This window comes from Danio rerio, chromosome 8 (assembly GCF_052040795.2).
Source record: "Danio rerio strain M-AB ecotype USA chromosome 8, GRCz13ab, whole genome shotgun sequence".
Classification (NCBI taxonomy): domain Eukaryota; kingdom Metazoa; phylum Chordata; class Actinopteri; order Cypriniformes; family Danionidae; genus Danio; species Danio rerio.
In genome coordinates this window covers 6,588,754-6,606,147 of record NC_141028.1, presented here as the reverse complement: position 1 = coordinate 6,606,147, position 17,394 = coordinate 6,588,754, and the positions used below count along the sequence as shown (strand labels likewise).

General features: G+C 35.0%; 1 protein-coding gene across 2 annotated transcripts in view; it reads left to right on the top strand.

Moving 5' to 3' along the window:
- The window catches only part of igsf9b (immunoglobulin superfamily, member 9b), a 113,081-nt gene that overhangs the window by 67,606 nt on the left and 28,081 nt on the right, over window positions 1–17,394 (top strand). For both annotated transcript variants that reach the window (XM_087264071.1, XM_087264070.1), the window contains exons 4-7: window positions 6,529–6,675; window positions 12,064–12,215; window positions 14,512–14,629; window positions 16,271–16,412. In XM_087264071.1, the coding sequence (XP_087120197.1) occupies window positions 6,529–6,675; window positions 12,064–12,215; window positions 14,512–14,629; window positions 16,271–16,412 (559 nt within the window). The remainder of the gene's footprint in view (window positions 1–6,528; window positions 6,676–12,063; window positions 12,216–14,511; window positions 14,630–16,270; window positions 16,413–17,394) is intronic.

Here is a 17,394-nt window from a genome sequence, read left to right as displayed (position 1 = left end):
TCAGATGATTATTATCTGTGCGAAGTATCAAACACTTCCCAGACTGAGATTAAAGCAGGCTTAATTGTTAGTCTAATAGTGGTGGTGGGTTTGAGAAATAAACCCTCAGGCTGTGAATGTTTCTTGATTGATTGTCGATGGAGTCGTCACCTGCTGAGGAAGTGACCCTGTGTTCAGTGGGCAGGATTGATCTTTCTGTACTTAATGGAGTCTCAGTTACACTACATTGTAAAAAAAAAAAAAAGAAGAAGACTTTCCCCCAGAATAAAATTATATCAGAAAATACTGCAAAAATGGCCTTGCTCTGTTAATCAGCCCTTGAGACATTTTACAGGAGATGTTATTTTGTCTTTAGCTGTATATGAAACAGCAGAAACGTTTTAACATAATAATAAAATGTTTCTTGAGCAGCATAACAGCATATTATTATGATTTCTGAAGAATTAAAAAACTTAATTAATTGTCAGAATCATTACGGCAGTCATTACGGTGTTACATCGCGTAATTAATTCATATTTCAAATTAATGTGGACACTGACAGCATCCCCGATCATTAGAGAAGAAGGTTTTCTTTGCGCACATCAGTCCTAAAATAGTTTTCAGTTTTTTTTTTTCCTTGTAGCCTCTCCAGATTTAATGAAAGACATGTCAAGTAGAGAAAAGCGCAGTCCATTTGATGAAAAAAAAGAAGTGATGTTGCATGTAATTGTGCTGACATGTTTGGACAGGCTTACCTTCGCTTGGGTGGATTATAAAGCAGGTACTGAAACTTTTGTCAGACGGTAACTTTAAATTACATTTGCTTCCCACTGAATTGGATGGTTCCTGCAGACCAAAGAGTAGATTATATAGTTGGGTAGAACTGTTGGACAATTATTTATGATGAACTGCATACAAAATAAAAGTTTGTATTTGCATTATTCAGTCAGGTTCATAAATATTAGAGAATTGACACATTTTTAACATTTTTGGCTCTATACACCAACACAATATATTTAAAATGAAACAAACAAGTGGCGCTTTAACTGCAGACTGTCAGCTTTAATTTGAAGTATTTATATCTAAATCAGGTGAACACTGTAGGAATTACAACAGTTTGCATATGTGCCTCCCACTTGTTAAGGGACCAAAAGTAATGGAACAATTCACTTCCCAGCTGTTCCATGGCCAGGGTGTGTTTTTCCCTCATTATCCCAACTACAATAAGCAGATAAAAGGTCATTTCAAGTGTGCTATATGCATTTGGAATCTGTTGCTGTCAACTCAACTGTCAAAACACCCTTCTCCACAGTTGGCAAGAACACTCTCTGATTGTTTATGAGCGTCAAAAGTGGCTGATCTGTTAGGCGAAATATTTGACAATATAACTAAAGAAATCTCCACTGTGTTGAGCATAGCACTTCTCCTCTGAACAGCGCATCATCGATGACGTAAGCATGCCCAGGCCCAAATGTCTTGTGAGTGCGAGCCGTCTGGGGAGACAGAAGAGGGGACAAGCGTGCTTTGGCCCCGTTCAAGGCAACTGTACATAGTGTGAGTCCGCCCTTAGAGTTCTAAAAGCCTTCACAGTTCTGGAACAGCATCCTAAGCAATGAAGCATGGTGGTAGTAGTGACATGGCATGAGCATGTGTGGGTGTCAATAGAGCTGGTTCTCTTGTATTTATTGATGATGTGACTGCTGACAAAAGCAGCAGAATGAACTCTGAAATGTTCAGGCAACATTTTCTGCTAATATTAAGCCAAATGCTTCAGAACTCATTGGATGGTGCTTTACAGAGCAGATGGGGAATGACCCAAAGCATACTGCAAAAGCAACCAACGAGTTTTTGAAGGAAAGAAATTGGAGTGTTATGCAATGGCCAAGTCAATCCCCTAAACTGAATATAATTGAGCATGCATTTCATTTACTGAAGAGGAAACTGAAGGGGAAAATGCCCTAAGAACAAGCAGGAACTAAAGACAGTTGCTGCAGAGGCCTGGCAGAGCACCACCAGGGATGAAACTCGGCGTTTGATGTCAATGCATTTCAGACAAAGGATTTGCAAGTGTTAAAAAATGAAAATTTGATTTATGATTATAATTCTGTCCTATTATTTTTGGTCCCTTAACAAGTGGGAGGCGCATATGCAAACACCTATGCGTTCACCTGATTTGGACGTAAATACCCACAAATTAAAGCTGACAGTCTGCAGTTGAGGCCAGCCTGATCTCACGAGGAAATTTAAGTGTTTTACGTTTTGTCAATTTAGTGGGGAATTCATACAGTAGAGTTCAGTCGTATGAAAATGTACGGTTTTAAAAAGGAAGCGTGGCACCTAACCCGAACCGTCATTGGGTGATGAGCAAATCGGACTAAATTGTACGAATTAGATCATACAAATTCATACGAATAAGCCACTAAATCAAAAAATTACGAATTGTTGTCAGGTTGCGTTGGTTAAAGCACATCTTTTCATTTCAAATCCATTGTTGGTGTATGGAGCCACAAATGTTAGATTTGTGTCGATGTCCCAATATTTATGGACCTGACTGTATATGTGCGTGTACTATCTATATTTAATACAAATATATAAAGGCACATGTTTACATACAATATATATATTTGTTTATGTATAATTTTGTTATAGATTAATATATAATTTTCACATTTTCTCTACATATATGGGTGTGTATACTTAAATATACACAATATATATATACAGCACACACAAAATAAATATGTGATTAAGTTGTGATTAATTGTTTATATTATGTTTGCTTATATTATTAAGTATGTTACATATTGTGCAAAAAAGAAATAAAATGACAAAAACACGACTTTGCAATGAATCCAATAAGAATGTCTCTGTAGTTAATTATCTATGAATAAAAAGATCCCTTCATGATTTTTGTATTAGTATGAGCACAACCACAATTGTGATATTGACAATACAGAGAATATTGAGCGAGTTTTATTTCAGGCATAATACATTAATTTTATTGTTTCGCCTCTCCAGAAGTCTCCTGTTTACAAATATTTCCAAACAAAGCCAGAGCAGAACTTTTGTGCATCAAATTCAGTACTTTAATTTAGAGTTTGTGATGCGTGACAGGTCTAGAGACATGAATCTGTCACTGACACACCTGTACACATCACTGACGGGTTCAGCCGTATGTCAGACTCCAGCTGTGTTTGTGTTATAATTCCTTTGCTGTAGTCATTTCAGCAATAAAGTGTCACTGTGTGATTTTCATACTTGACCAGTGAGTGTTTCATCACTGGAAAAACTTGGCTTACTCTCTGCAGAAACGCACATCATCTCCACGCTATCAGTGTGTCGTTATTTACAGGAATTCGGAAAAGTAGGACATAATGAAAGTACAGAGGTGGTTGAAAAACCAGACACCAGAAACCAGACGTCATGCATATCATGTTTCAAAGAGTTTCTAGTATTTATAGTGGTAAAACTGTGCGTCTGAGTGCTTGATTCATATCATATTTCAATAACTCTTTGGCTTATGCGAGACCGGTTTTTCAGACAGGAGTCTGTGGATTTAAAGAAAAGCTGACCGTGTCATATCCTACAAAGAGATGTTCAGATTTTTACACATGCTTTTTATTATTTTTTGCGTGTTTTATTGTGTATCATGTTTTATATATTTTGGTTATGATCATACCAAAATAAACAGGTAATAAATATTTTTGAGCTAATTAAATCTAACTATTTTCTATTACAAGAAAATGTCCTTCACACTTTAAATTCATTCTGTAATTTGCCATTTCTTTGTTAAAAATTTTAAAAGATGGAAGTGATTTTTTTTCCCTCAGTAGAAAATTCAAGAGGATTTTAGCTAATACTGGTTCTTTGTGATTTGTTAAATGCAAGTCAATGGTTACTGACATTTTGAGGATAAACAAACACATAAAGGAAACACTAAATTAATATCAGTGCTGATATATGAGGTCTACATATTGCATTACAATTTTTGTAATTGCCTTTAATTCATAGCCTTTGCAGAATGTTTAGCAGATTAATGTTTATTGTAAATAGATGCATGATTTATTTGTTAATTAATGATTTTTTAGTCATATATTATTTATTTTTAAAATTATATGTGACTCTGAACTACAAAACCAATCTGTGTTTAGTTTTGGCAATAATCGAAAGATCAATTTTATGGGTCAAAATTCTTGATGTCCAAAATTATTAGAATATTAAGGGAATATTATGTTCCTTGAAGATGTTTTGTAAATGTTCAACAGTAAATGTAGCACAATAATCTTTTTTATTGGTAATATCTATTGCTAACCCATAGGAAAATGTATTCCATACTCTAAATCCATTCTGTCACTTGCCATTTCTTTGTGAAATTTTGTGAAATTGATTTGTTGAGGTTTCATTGTAGGGTCTGAATAAATTACAACACCCGTTTGTATTCAATTCAGTATGGACACATTAAATTCCCCATGGGTTTGTGAGGGCTAAAACAATCTAATTTCTGATGTGATGGTTGTTTCAGGTATGCATGTGGTTTTTGGCTTGTTTACAGAACTAAAGCTATCTGTGCAGAAAAGTAGTATTCAATATCTCAACTGCTTCTGTTACATTTACACTTGCAGATGCCTTTATCCATTTATTTTTAAGTACACTTTAAAGGGCATATATGATGAAAATCATCTTATGTAAGCTGTTTGGACAGAACTGTGTGTAGGTATAGTGTGCCCACAGTCATATTGGACTAATAGAAACACAATAAGGCTGCGTTTACACTGCACTGTTCAAGTGACTCAATTGCAAATTTTTATTTATTTATTTATTTTTCTCCCATGTGGCACAGATCGGATATGGCCCATGTACATTTAAGCAGGAACAAATCACATGGGTTCCGATTTACTCAAATCAGATTCAGGCCCTGTTCATATGTGGAAATTCATCTCTGATATGAATGATCTATATGGATCTGTGCAAACGTGTCTGCAGTGTAAGCAGATAAATCGGATTTTCACCAGTCAATGCGAGTCGCGCGTCATTAAAACCATAGCGAATGATGTCAAGTCTGACAATTTCATTTCAGAACAGACTTCAGCAGAGTCCCAAACCTTAAATCTCATACATGAGGACTTAAACTGCTTTTATATTGTCATATAGCACAGGTATTTAAGCATGTTAACCAGAGCAAGAGAGCGCAATGTCCGCCACGTAACCAATATAAACTAATATAAAACTTGTGCATAGCTACATCACATGCATAAATCACGCTATGGACATTACATTAACATGCCTAAAGGTTCAAAAAAGTAAAAGAAGATGGACAAATGAGAACCTTTCTGTCATAAACTATAGTAAAATAGCTGGTCAAAAACTGCAAACAGATTACATATAGGAATAGAGAAAAGACACTCTTTAATTATCAGCTGTCAGTCAGCACCCGCTCTTTTTTTTTTTCCTGGTCATTGCGCCTTTCCTGTGTGCTGTGTAAATGCAGATAATCGGATGATAGTCACTTTTAAAAGATGATGTAAGCAGGTCATCAAAAAAAATCAGATACAGTCACAAAATCGGAATTGACCATCAAGATCTGCAGTGTAAATGCAGCCTAAGTCTCTCTTTATAATCCTAAGCATCCAAAATCCTCTCATTTTGAGGCCAACCGCAACATGACGTAGGTGTGCAGTTTCCCCGCCCTGACAAATTGATTGATAGCTCCGTATTAACATGTCTCCGTAGTAATACGTATAATCATGTCAACAAGACAGGACGTGTGCAAAGCAACTGGGATTAAAAGATCTGTGCAGCTCTCTGTGATCATCAATCATCATCAAATGTGATCAAGAATCATTTACAAGTTTGCATGTTTATGAATGACAGCGATTGTACAGTCTTCATCAGCACAGCCGCATGTCAGCACAATAATAAAAGAAGATGCTTTAATCCCAGTTTTTGGACGTTAAATCAGATTTATTTTGTACATAACGGATATCCATACAGCAGTGGATATAAACCTGTATCCTGTCACATTTGCTGTGTGTGTGTCTCCGCTGTGTGTGCGCTTGAACTTTGTAAGGACATTGTGTGTGACTCATTATTTCAGAAAAAGTCTTGAATTAACTCCACAACAAATACATCAAAATAATAATCATTGGGAAAGTTCTTACTGTAGTATTTCTCACAAACGTTATGTGAGATCTGCTTCCTACTTGTCTGTCACTGAACTAGCCTTTAAGGCTTAGGCAGCAAAAACAGCTACATTGTGTTTATAGCAGAAAATCCCAATCATCTGAAAGGTCTAATGAATAATCTGATAGGTGTTTGAGATGAAACTTTACACACACATCCTGGAGACACTAAAAGACTTATCTTAAACCTTGAAAAAGGAGTAAAATAGCTTCCCTTTACTTATATTAACTAGATAAATTGTGCACCTACAAACTCACCATCTCAGAAGAGCTTGCTTTTCTGTTTAAATGAATTTTTGTGTGTGCTTTGTCATTTTTAATCAGCCTGAAGTACTAAATAATTTCATATCTCTTTGATTTTTCATTACAGGCCGTGTGTCACTGTCCCGCGGTGCCTCTCTTATGGTGGAGAAATTGACTCTTGAGGATGAAGGCTGGTTTGAATGTCGGATTCTCCTGCTGGACCGAACCTCAGATGAGTTTCAGAACGGCACCTGGAACTTCCTCTCCATCACAGGTGCGCTCAGAGAGTGGTTTGACTTTCTTTACTTTATTAGAATCTAATAACAGAATCAAACGAATGTACTCTAAGAATTGATGGGCCCTATCATACGCATGGCGCAAGACGTGTATTGCATGATTTGTTGCTATTTTCAGACCAGTGCAACTCAAATTGTCATGTTTTGCGCCACATAGTTTAAATGGCAAATATATTTGAAACAATTTGTGGACTGATGGGTATGCTGGTCTATAAAGGAGGTGTGTTAAGGCGCATTGTTGGTGCGTTGATATTTTGACAAACTGCACCACTCACTAACTAAATGCTGCTCTAAAGTCCAGCGCAGAGCGCATTAGTTATGTGCCTATGCAAGTCCAAACTCTTACACGTTGTTTAATACACACAGGACTGCAAAACACAAATATCTTTTTTCAGTGTATTCATGACAATTTGCATTTGTATAATGTCATTATTATTAGTAGTAGTATTTATAATATGCATATTTGTATTTAAACAAGTTTAGATTTGTCCACATGTCGGGTTTTGGAGACGTGTGCATCACCATGTGGGACATAAGAAAAGGACGTGTGTTTGCATATGACACTCTTCGTTATTAATGTTCATTTATTTGTTTTATGGAAATTAGAACTAAATTTAGAAATAGTTTTCAAACAAATCTTTGCTCTTAACAAACAAAACTAAATATGTAGTAGTCTTCAGTGGAGTGCGTACAACACAGTTTCTTTATCCATGAAAGTAGCACATGCGCCATGGCGCGACACAACTGACTCTTAAGGGGAATGTGATATGAGACTCCGATTCGTTTAATGCACGTTACACTCAAAACACAGCCATAACTAATTAGGAGAATATGCACAACCCTGTTAGACCATGCACCAGGGTCCAGAGCGTATTTTTCTGTCCTTAAAATAGCCAAAGTGGATTTGGACACACCCTTAAGGCTTTTCACCATGAGCTTTAGACTCTGCGCTTAGATCGTTAAAATAGAGCCCTATGTTTTATGATAATGATTTTATTTTTTGTGTTCATGCTAAAAAAGCAGCTGACATTTTTGCAATCATACAAAAAAAAAGCATTAAACTTATCATTAAAGCAGCGCATCTGCAACTCAAAAACAGAGCTTTGTTGCAGTGAACAAGTGAAAATTGCATAATCCTGTCTTATTTTTCATGAGACTTGCATCAGTGAGTCGTTTACATGGACACCAAAAATCTTATACTCTGATTAAGAGTCAACCATGCAAACAGCGATTTATAATTACCTTAATCCAATTAAAGACATTGAACTAAACAGAAATGGAATTAAGACGTGTGGAGTATTCCTGTTTTAGTGGCATTATTTAAGTGCAGTACAGACATGTAAACACTGCAATCAAACTATGCTGTCATGTAGGATTTTCGCTGCATTTTGCGACAGGGTAGTCCACACACACAGCTGTTTGACACTGTTTGCTGCACCTACTGAGTCACTGAAGGACCACAGACACCGATATCAATAAATGCTGAGGTTTTTTCCTCATACGGTGAGCGAGAACAAACTCCATTGCAACAACACTCTTCCAGCAGTTCATACTCGCATCCAACATGCATGAAATGTTCCTGAATGAAAGTGAAAGTGGCAAACTGCAGTTAAAGTCAACAAATTAAGAATGAAACACATGCAATTACATAAAACTCTGGAGGAAATGTGGATAGCGCGGTGACATTAATCTAATTATATCCTATAACATGGTAAACAGGATCCTGAAAGAAACATTCAAAAAGCAACTCATTAGATTAGATTAGATTCAACTTTATTTTCATTACACATGTACAAGTACAATGCAATGAAATGCAGTTTAGGTCTAACCAGCAGTGCAATAGCAGCAAGTGCAGGATACAGGAATAAGTTATAAAGTGCAGTTATAGAAAACTATGGTGATATTTACAGATGGATGTACTATAAACATTATATACAGGTTGGATAAGCTATAAACAGATTTACAATATATGAATATATGTGCAGGTTGCTATTAATAATTAGTAGTGTGCAGATAGATAAACATGATTACAAGTGTATATGTTACAATATATGAATATATGTACAGGGATAGATAAACATGATTACAAGTGTATATGTAACAATATATGAATATATGTACAGGTTGCTATTAATAGTCAGTAGTATGCAGATAAATAAGCATGATTACAAGTGTATATTTATAGTGGGTGTGTACATAATTACAAATGCCAATATGCAGTGGGTATGTACAGTTCAATAAGTAAACAGTTCAATGTGGTGCAGTGAATGTGCAAATTTTAAACGTGCAAATGTTAAACAGTGCAGTTATTGCGAGGAGTTTAAGTTAGAGGAGAGTGGGGGGTGTATTGGGGGGGGGGGGGGTGGAATACTGCGTGCTCGGCGCAAACAGTGTTTCTTCTGGATGTCCTCTATGGCTGGCAGTGTGGTCCCTGTGATGCGTTGGGCAGTTTTCACCACCCGCTGCAGTGCCTTACGCTCAGCAACAGAGCAGCTTCCATACCAGACTGTGACACAGTTTGTCAGGGTGCTCTCTATTGTGCAGCAGTAGAAGTTCACCAAGACGGCTGATGAAAGCTGGTTCTTCTTCAGTTGCCTTAAGAAGATAGGCGCTGGTGAGCCTTCTTGATCAGGCTGGAGGTGTTGGTGGTCCAGGAAAGGTCCTTTGAGATGTGGGTCCCCAGGAACTTAAAGGATGAGACAGGCTCAACGGCCATCCCATTGATCCCGCTCATGTAAACACATTAATCATATTGTCTTATTCAGATTAAGGCAAATACCTCCCTCTACATCCATTCACCCAATACTAATCATTGCATTTATTGTGTACGTTTTGAACCGAAACTACTTTGTTTTCACTTCCTGTATAATCTTTTCATGCCGAACTGTCCGTCTCACACCTTCAGGACAACTATCATGGCTTCAGAAATCTCACACACACTCTCCTTCTGACACACACACACACATAGTGCTTCAACGCTGGTGTGTGAATCCCTTGAAGGTCTCAGACTGGCTTTTAGCATCTGATCGTGTTACTGTTGCATGTACGAGCGATCAGAAAGAAAACAAAAGCACAGAAACTCATGCTCACACTCCAAGTCTCTCCAGTCTGTCCTGCTTAACGCTCAATATATACACAGTGTCGGCTTACAGAGGGTATATAAGCTGTCTTTGTGTGTGAGTTTGTGTAAAACTTGTCTTTTTGTTGACAGAGTTATGAGGAAGTAGGTTGTTTTGGTGGTTGTGAATTTCAAGGTTTTGCACCACTTGTTTACACCACATGTTATGGTTGAAAGAACACAAACCTTTCTGTGAGCAAGTGTAAAGTGATTTAAAGGGATAGTTCATGCAAAAAAAGATGGAAGTGATTATTTTCTTATTAAAAATTAAAATTAAATAGGAGTTTTAGCTAAAACTTTGGTCCTTTGTGCTTTGTTAAATGCAAATCAATGATTTCTGACATTTTCATTAATTCATTTTCAGTTGGGCTTAGTTCCTTTATTAATCTGAGGTTGCCACAGCGGAATGAACCGCCAACTTATCCAGCACATGTTTTACGCAGTGGATGCCCTTCTAGTCACAACCCATTACTGGGAAACATCCATGCACACTCATTCACAGACATACTACGGCTAATTTTGCTTATTCCGTTTACCTATATAGCGCATGTGTTTAGACTGTGGGGGAAACTGGAGGAAACCAACATTGAAAGAACATGCAAACTCCACACAGAAATGCCAACTGGCCCAGCTGGGACTCGAACCAGCAACCTTTTTGCTGTGAGGCCACAGTGCTACTAACCACTGAACCACCAAGCTGCCCCAATCAAAACATTGTTTACAATATAAGTGCATTTAATTCATACCCTTTGCAGAATGTTCAGCAGATTAAGCCTATGTTTGTTGTACATAGATGCATTATTTATTTGCTAAATTATGAATTATTACTTGTACGTTATTTTTTTTATTATATGTGACTACAAAATCAGTCTATGTATATTCTTTAATGCCCAAAATTATTAGAATAATAAGTAAATATTATATTCCATGAAGATGTTTTGTAAATGTTCTACTGTAAATGTATCACAATATTTTTTATTAGTAATATGCATTGCTTAGCACTTAATTATCAAGTTTAAAGAAAGTTATTAGTATTTACTTTTTAGATTAGACCATCAGATTTCAGAATTTTAGTTGTATGTCGGCCAAATATTATAATTTTCCTGTCTCAACCATAAGAGCATCAATGGAAAGTTTGTTTAGTCGGCTTTCAGTTATTGTATTTGTATACACTGTAAAAATGCTGGCTTCTACATAATCCCTTCATGTTGTCCTGCCCAACTCAAATCAATTAAGTTAACGTAATCATTTTTGCACATTTAATTGGACCGAACATAAAACATTTAAGTTGTCCCAAAAAACCCAAAGGAATTGTGTTGTTTCAAGGAGTAGTAGCAACAAAAGTCAGTAGTAGCAACAAAGTAGTAACAAAAGTCATTTTATGAGTGTAAAGTATGCTGGTCCATGGTGACATATGAAATATTTTAAAATATATATAATTTATTTGTTTATTTATTTTTTTTAATTTTATAATTTTTTATTAATTAAAATTTTTATTAAAATTAATTTTAAAATGATCTTTTATGAATGAAATGTTTTTGATGTTTTAATTTTTATTGTTTTAGCTCTTGCGGTGTTCATAAAGACTCCTGCATTTCGGGTCTTAATTTTTAATTTAATTACATGTTTTAATATTTTTTATTTTATGCACATCCTTTTATGGATTTATTGTTTTTGGTTTAATGTTTTAGATCCTCTAGTTTTCATAAAGACTCCTCCTGCATTTCTGGAGGTCTTTATTTTATTTATTTATTTATTTTTTTTTTTTCTGCACATCCTATTATGAATTTAATGGTTTTGATGGTTTATTATTATTGTTTCAGCTCCTCTGGTGTTCATAAAGACTCCTCCTGCATTTCTGGATGTCTTTATTTTATTCTATTCTATTTTCTATTTTTAATTTAATTTTATATTTAATTTTTTTACATTTTTTTTTATTTTATTTAATAATTTTTTATTTTATGAATGAATGAATGAATAAAAAAGTTTTTATGGTTCATTGATTATTTTAGCTCCTCTGATGTTAATAAGATAACAAAATACTGCAATTCTGGAGGTCTTTATTTTATTTATTTATTTATTTATTTATTTATTTATTTATTTATTTATTTATTTATTTATTTATTCATTTATTAAATGTAATTTTATTTCATTTTATTTTATATTATTATTATTTATTTATTTATATCTTTTTAAATGCACATCCTTTTATGAATAAAATGGTTTTGATGTGTTATTATTGTTTCAGCTCCTCCAGTGTTCATAAAGACTCCTCCTCCATTCCTGGAAGTCCTGCTGGGTGAATCTCTCACTCTCCACTGTGATGCTCATGGAAACCCCAAACCCACCATCATCTGGAGAAAATATCTCAGTGCCGCTGAAAAGCAAGAAGAAATTCAGGTGCACAGAGCTTGTTTATACAGTTTATCCACGTCAATTAAAGTCAACTTGAATTCAAATTTGACCCTGTTTGCTTTCATAATGAGCCTCCTGCATAACCAGCACAGCATCCTCTTTTAGTTTCAGTCTTTCTGAGAATTCTGTGCTTTGTTTGTAAACTAATCCACTGTAAAATGGAGTGAACAAAGGACACTGTCTTGGAGTTCATCCACTCTTTCCTAATGCTGGAAACAACCTGTCATTTTGGCAGACTGGCTTCAATATGAGCTGTTTTTAGCTTAGCAGGAATGTTTTGAGTTCTGAAATGTCCTGTGTGTTTTTATAGTACAGAATTAACACAGAATTGACACAATCTACTTTGTAAAAGCGCTATAGAAATAAAGATGAACTGAATTGAATTAAAAGATCAAGCAAATTTTGATTTCTCAGTTCGTGATTACCTATTTTTTTAGCTTCATTACGAATCCTTGAAGAATCCTGCCTTTTTACCAACTTAGATCTGTTCTGATGCACTATATAGGGAATGTCTTTGTTCATTTACAGTTGAAGAAAGAATTGTTATATGGAAGTTTTTTTCCTAACAAAATTCAAATGAAAATGCAAATGCATAAAGAAATCAAATAATAAATCAAATTCTCAAAACAACTTAACCAAATGATAAATCCAATGCTCAAACTATCAAAAAAGAAATCAAAATGCATTCCTAAATAATAAATCAAATGCATTTGATATTTAATTTTCATGAATAACTCAGTAAAAACCTGTAATGATTAAAAGATAAATCAAAAGCTCAAACTATAAATCAAATGCTCAAGAAGCCTTGGCAGAACCTTAAGGCGGAAGAGTTTGGTGACAGCTACCAGTAGCACTATTTCAGATTTGATTGCCCTATCCCAAGATATATCCTTGTATCTTTTTTAACACATTTGGGGGTTTCTGTCTATTTAGCACATACTGCACAGTTGAAATCAAAATGATTCACCCTCCTGTGAATTTCTTTTAAAAATATTTCCCCGATGATGTTTAACAGGGCGAGGAATTTTTCACAGTATTTCCTACAATGTTTTTTTTTCTTCTGGAGAAAGTCTTATTTGTTTATTTAGGCTAGAAATGTAAATTTTTTAAAGACCATTGTAAGGTCAATATTATTAGCCCCCTTAAGCCATATTTGTTTTTGATTTTCTACAGAACAAACCATCATTACACAATAGCTTGCCTAATTACCCTACTTTAAGCTGAAAAATAGTGTCTTCAATTAAATTCACCTTTATTTCTGTACCGTTTTTACAATGCAGATTGTGCCAAAGCAGCTTCACATAGAAGATCATAGTAAATTGAAATAGTGTCAGTCCAGTTTTCAGTGTTTAAGTTCAGTTTAGTTCAGTTCAGTGTGGGGTAATATTCACTGCTGAACGTCCAAACACTGAAGAGCAAATCCATCGATGCGCAGCTCTACAAGTCCCGAACCCTGCAAACCAGTGGCGACTGCAGCGAGGAAAAAACTTCACCAATTGGCGAAAGTGAAGTATTAAAAAACCTCGAGAGAAACCAGGCACATTTGGGCTCGACCATTTCTCCTATGGCCAAATGTCTTGTTCAGAGCCGCAGTCCAGGCGCCGGAGGCTGGAGAGCGCTGGACATCCATCGTGGACAAGCTGCAGGTGGGAGAGGTCACCGACTGGTGTACAGGCTGGTCCTTCAGGATCAATGCAAGGACTCGTCTGTCACTGGAGTCTTACAGGATCAGTCTAATGCTCTCCACTCCTCCATGACCACCACAGCAGCTGCTCAGGATACGGCCTGGTCTAGGATTATGGAAACCTCGAGAATAATAAAAAAAAGACTAACATAAGCTCAATTGCTGTTCAAATTATAATATCTTTAGGGAAGTTTTCCCACCTTTGGTTGTCCTAAATAATGCATACTAACAATGCTTTAGAGGCTTTGGATTGTATGCTAATGCAAAGTGTCTTGAAAAATATCTAGTCAAATATTATTTACTGTGATCATGGCAAAGATAAAATAAATATGTTATTAGAAATGACTTAATAAAACTATTATGTTTAGAAATGTGTTGAAAAAGTCAGCTCTCCGTTAAACAAATTGGAGACAGACTATACAGGGGAGGGGCTAATATTTCTGACTTCAACTGACTATAGTATGACTTCAACATTACATGAAACATCAGGTCATGACTGTTTACTTGAAAGTCCTGGAATTTTAGTAGTAATGAGTGTATAAAACCTGGATATGGCAACAGATTTAAAACTCTCTCTCACTCTCTCTTTCCCATTAGGTACTCAATGAAACCTTGTCTTTAAGCAAGGTTACCAGGGAAACGGCAGGAATATACAAGTGTCACGTGTCCAACTCAGAAGGGAACCTCACCCACAGCACCCAGCTGCAGGTCAAAGGTCAGTCACACACCACGTCCCATCCACGTGGGTGAAGAAGAAAAACCCGGGTGCTGGCATCTAAATAGGCTTAAGCATTTACCTTAAGCAGCATCTGGTATGAGAACATTGGCATCTTCAGTGGAGTTGGATTTGTGTGCAAAGTAAATAGCCTTAATCTTAGCTTCATATGGGATGCCACCCAATTGGCTCACATTAGGAACTATTTCTGCTTCCATTCAACTCAGAAAGTCAAAACTTGTGCTTTGCTTGTTTGCATGCTTGTTTAGACTTTATTAATCCCAAAGGACAATTCACATCACAACAGAGCTCTCCATACTATAAATAAATATAATAAATGATATACAGTTGAATTTAGAATTATTAGCCCCCCTGACTTATTAGCGCCCCTGTTTATTTTTTCCCCCAATTTCTGTTTAATGGAGGGAAGATTTTTTCAGCACATTTCTAAGCATAATAGTTTTAAAAACATATTTCTAATAACTGATTTATTTTATCTTTGTCATGATGACAGTAAATAATATTTGACTTGATATTTTTCAAGACACTATACAGCTTAAAGTGACATTTAAAGGCTTAACTAGGTTAATAAGGTGAACTAGGCAGGTTAGGGTAATTAGGCAAGTTATTGTATAACGATGATTTGTTCTGGAGACTATCGAAAAAAAAATAGCTAGAAGGGGCTAATAATTTAGTCCCAAAATTAGTTTATAAAAAATTAAAAACTGCTTTTATTCTAGCCGAAATAAAACAAATAAGACTTTCTCCAGAAGAAAAAATATTATCAAACATACTGTGAAAATTTCCTTCCACTGTTAAACATCATTTGGGAAATATTTAAAAAAAAAAATCAAAAGGGGGGCTAATAATTCTGACTTATATAAAAAGACAATAATACAAATAAGATTACATTCATACTGCGCACCTTAGTTTCAAGCAACGAGAAGACACTAGTCCATATCTACAGTATTAAAGGGCACCTAGTTTACCCCTTTTTTAAGATTTAATATTAATATTATGGTTCTGTGTGTCCTAGTTTATATATATATATATATATACAGTGGAATATATATATATATATATATATATATATATATATATATATATATATATATATATATATATATATAATTACAGTTGAAAACATACAAAATAAATACAATTAAACTTGTACAGAACAAAGTTGCTAGGTCTTTCAATTAAATTAATTGTTAAACTTTAAATTTATCAGTGCACATAACTAATTAAAAATAGTTTTGATATATTTACAGCAGGTAATTTTCTAAAATATCTTCATAGAACATGATAATTATGGAAATTGTTTTTGCCATAAAAGAAAAATCCTACATTTTGATCCATTCAATATATTTTAAGCTATTGCTAAACATATATCCGCGAAACATAAGACTAGTTTTGTGGTCTATGTTTGAAAATCATCAATAATAAAGATTTAAACTTCACTTTCAACTCTGGAAAACTGTTTAGTGTAATTAAACAAGCAAACACTGCCCTCTATTGGTGGAAGTGCTTAAGTACAATACATTTTGGCACCAAAGCCACTCCAATACAAACAAAACAACCCCCTTCATTACGGATTCCCATTAAAGCTGATCACACACATGCTCCTATGCTTTCAAACAGGTCCTCCTATCATCATTATTGCCCCAGAGGACACCACCATGAACATGTCCCAGGATGCAGTTCTTCAGTGCCAGGCAGAAGCGTATCCTTCTAACCTCACGTATGAGTGGTGGAAACAAGGACAAAACGTGTATCACATTGAGTAAGTGACCTACGATTACTAACACAAGGCATATACAACATTATCACACAGAATGAGTCTTATTCAATTGCTGCAAATAGAAATATGTGACCCTGGACCACAAAACCAGGGTCATAAGGGTCCATTTTTGGGAACTTAGAGTTATACACCACATTAAAATCAAATTAAGTAAGCTTTACGTTGATGTATGGTTTGTTAGGATCACTTCAGCATTGATATAGCAATGTGTGTGTGCGCAATAGTCACATTACTAGATATGCAATGTTGTAGTTGAACAACCCAACAATTGACAATATATGAGATTTAAGGGTCATTGCAAAGTATAACCATAAGAAAGTGAAATGTCATCATTTGCATGTTTTAAAGGCATTTCAAAAGAGTTTAAAGCAAAAAAGGTACATTTGTAACTTTAATGAAGATTATTTTTACTGAATTATTAATACAATAAAGTATATGCAGTGTTATCTAACATTTCATTATTCATTTTCTGTCCCTGAGTACTGTTGACTCTCTGGAAACCCATAAAGCACTGTTTATTTGACTTTTTTCTTTGCTCTATTGTGATTATTCTTGCTTGTGATGTGTTTATAGTTTTGTATACACGATTCACACCTTTACAAAATAACTCCAAGCAATCTAAATGACTGATTTCTTTCCAAATAGTGCTATTCATTTATAGTCCTATTTAAAGGTTCGAATGAGTCAAAGTACTGGGAAAATTGGCTTGAAAGTTTACTGTAAGACATGTATTTTTGCAGTAACTTACTAGCAATTTATCACAAGTGTGCCTTTACAGTAACTTACCTGTAAATGAGTAAGTTACTGTAAACTATTCCTGTATAACCTATTAAAGCAAGGCACTACCACAATTTCACTTCACAGTAAAATAGCCTTAACTTCTTTTTATAGTAAAATGCCTTTTGCCATATTTTAATTTTACAATATGACAATTTTTACAGTACTTTTACTATAATTGATTTAC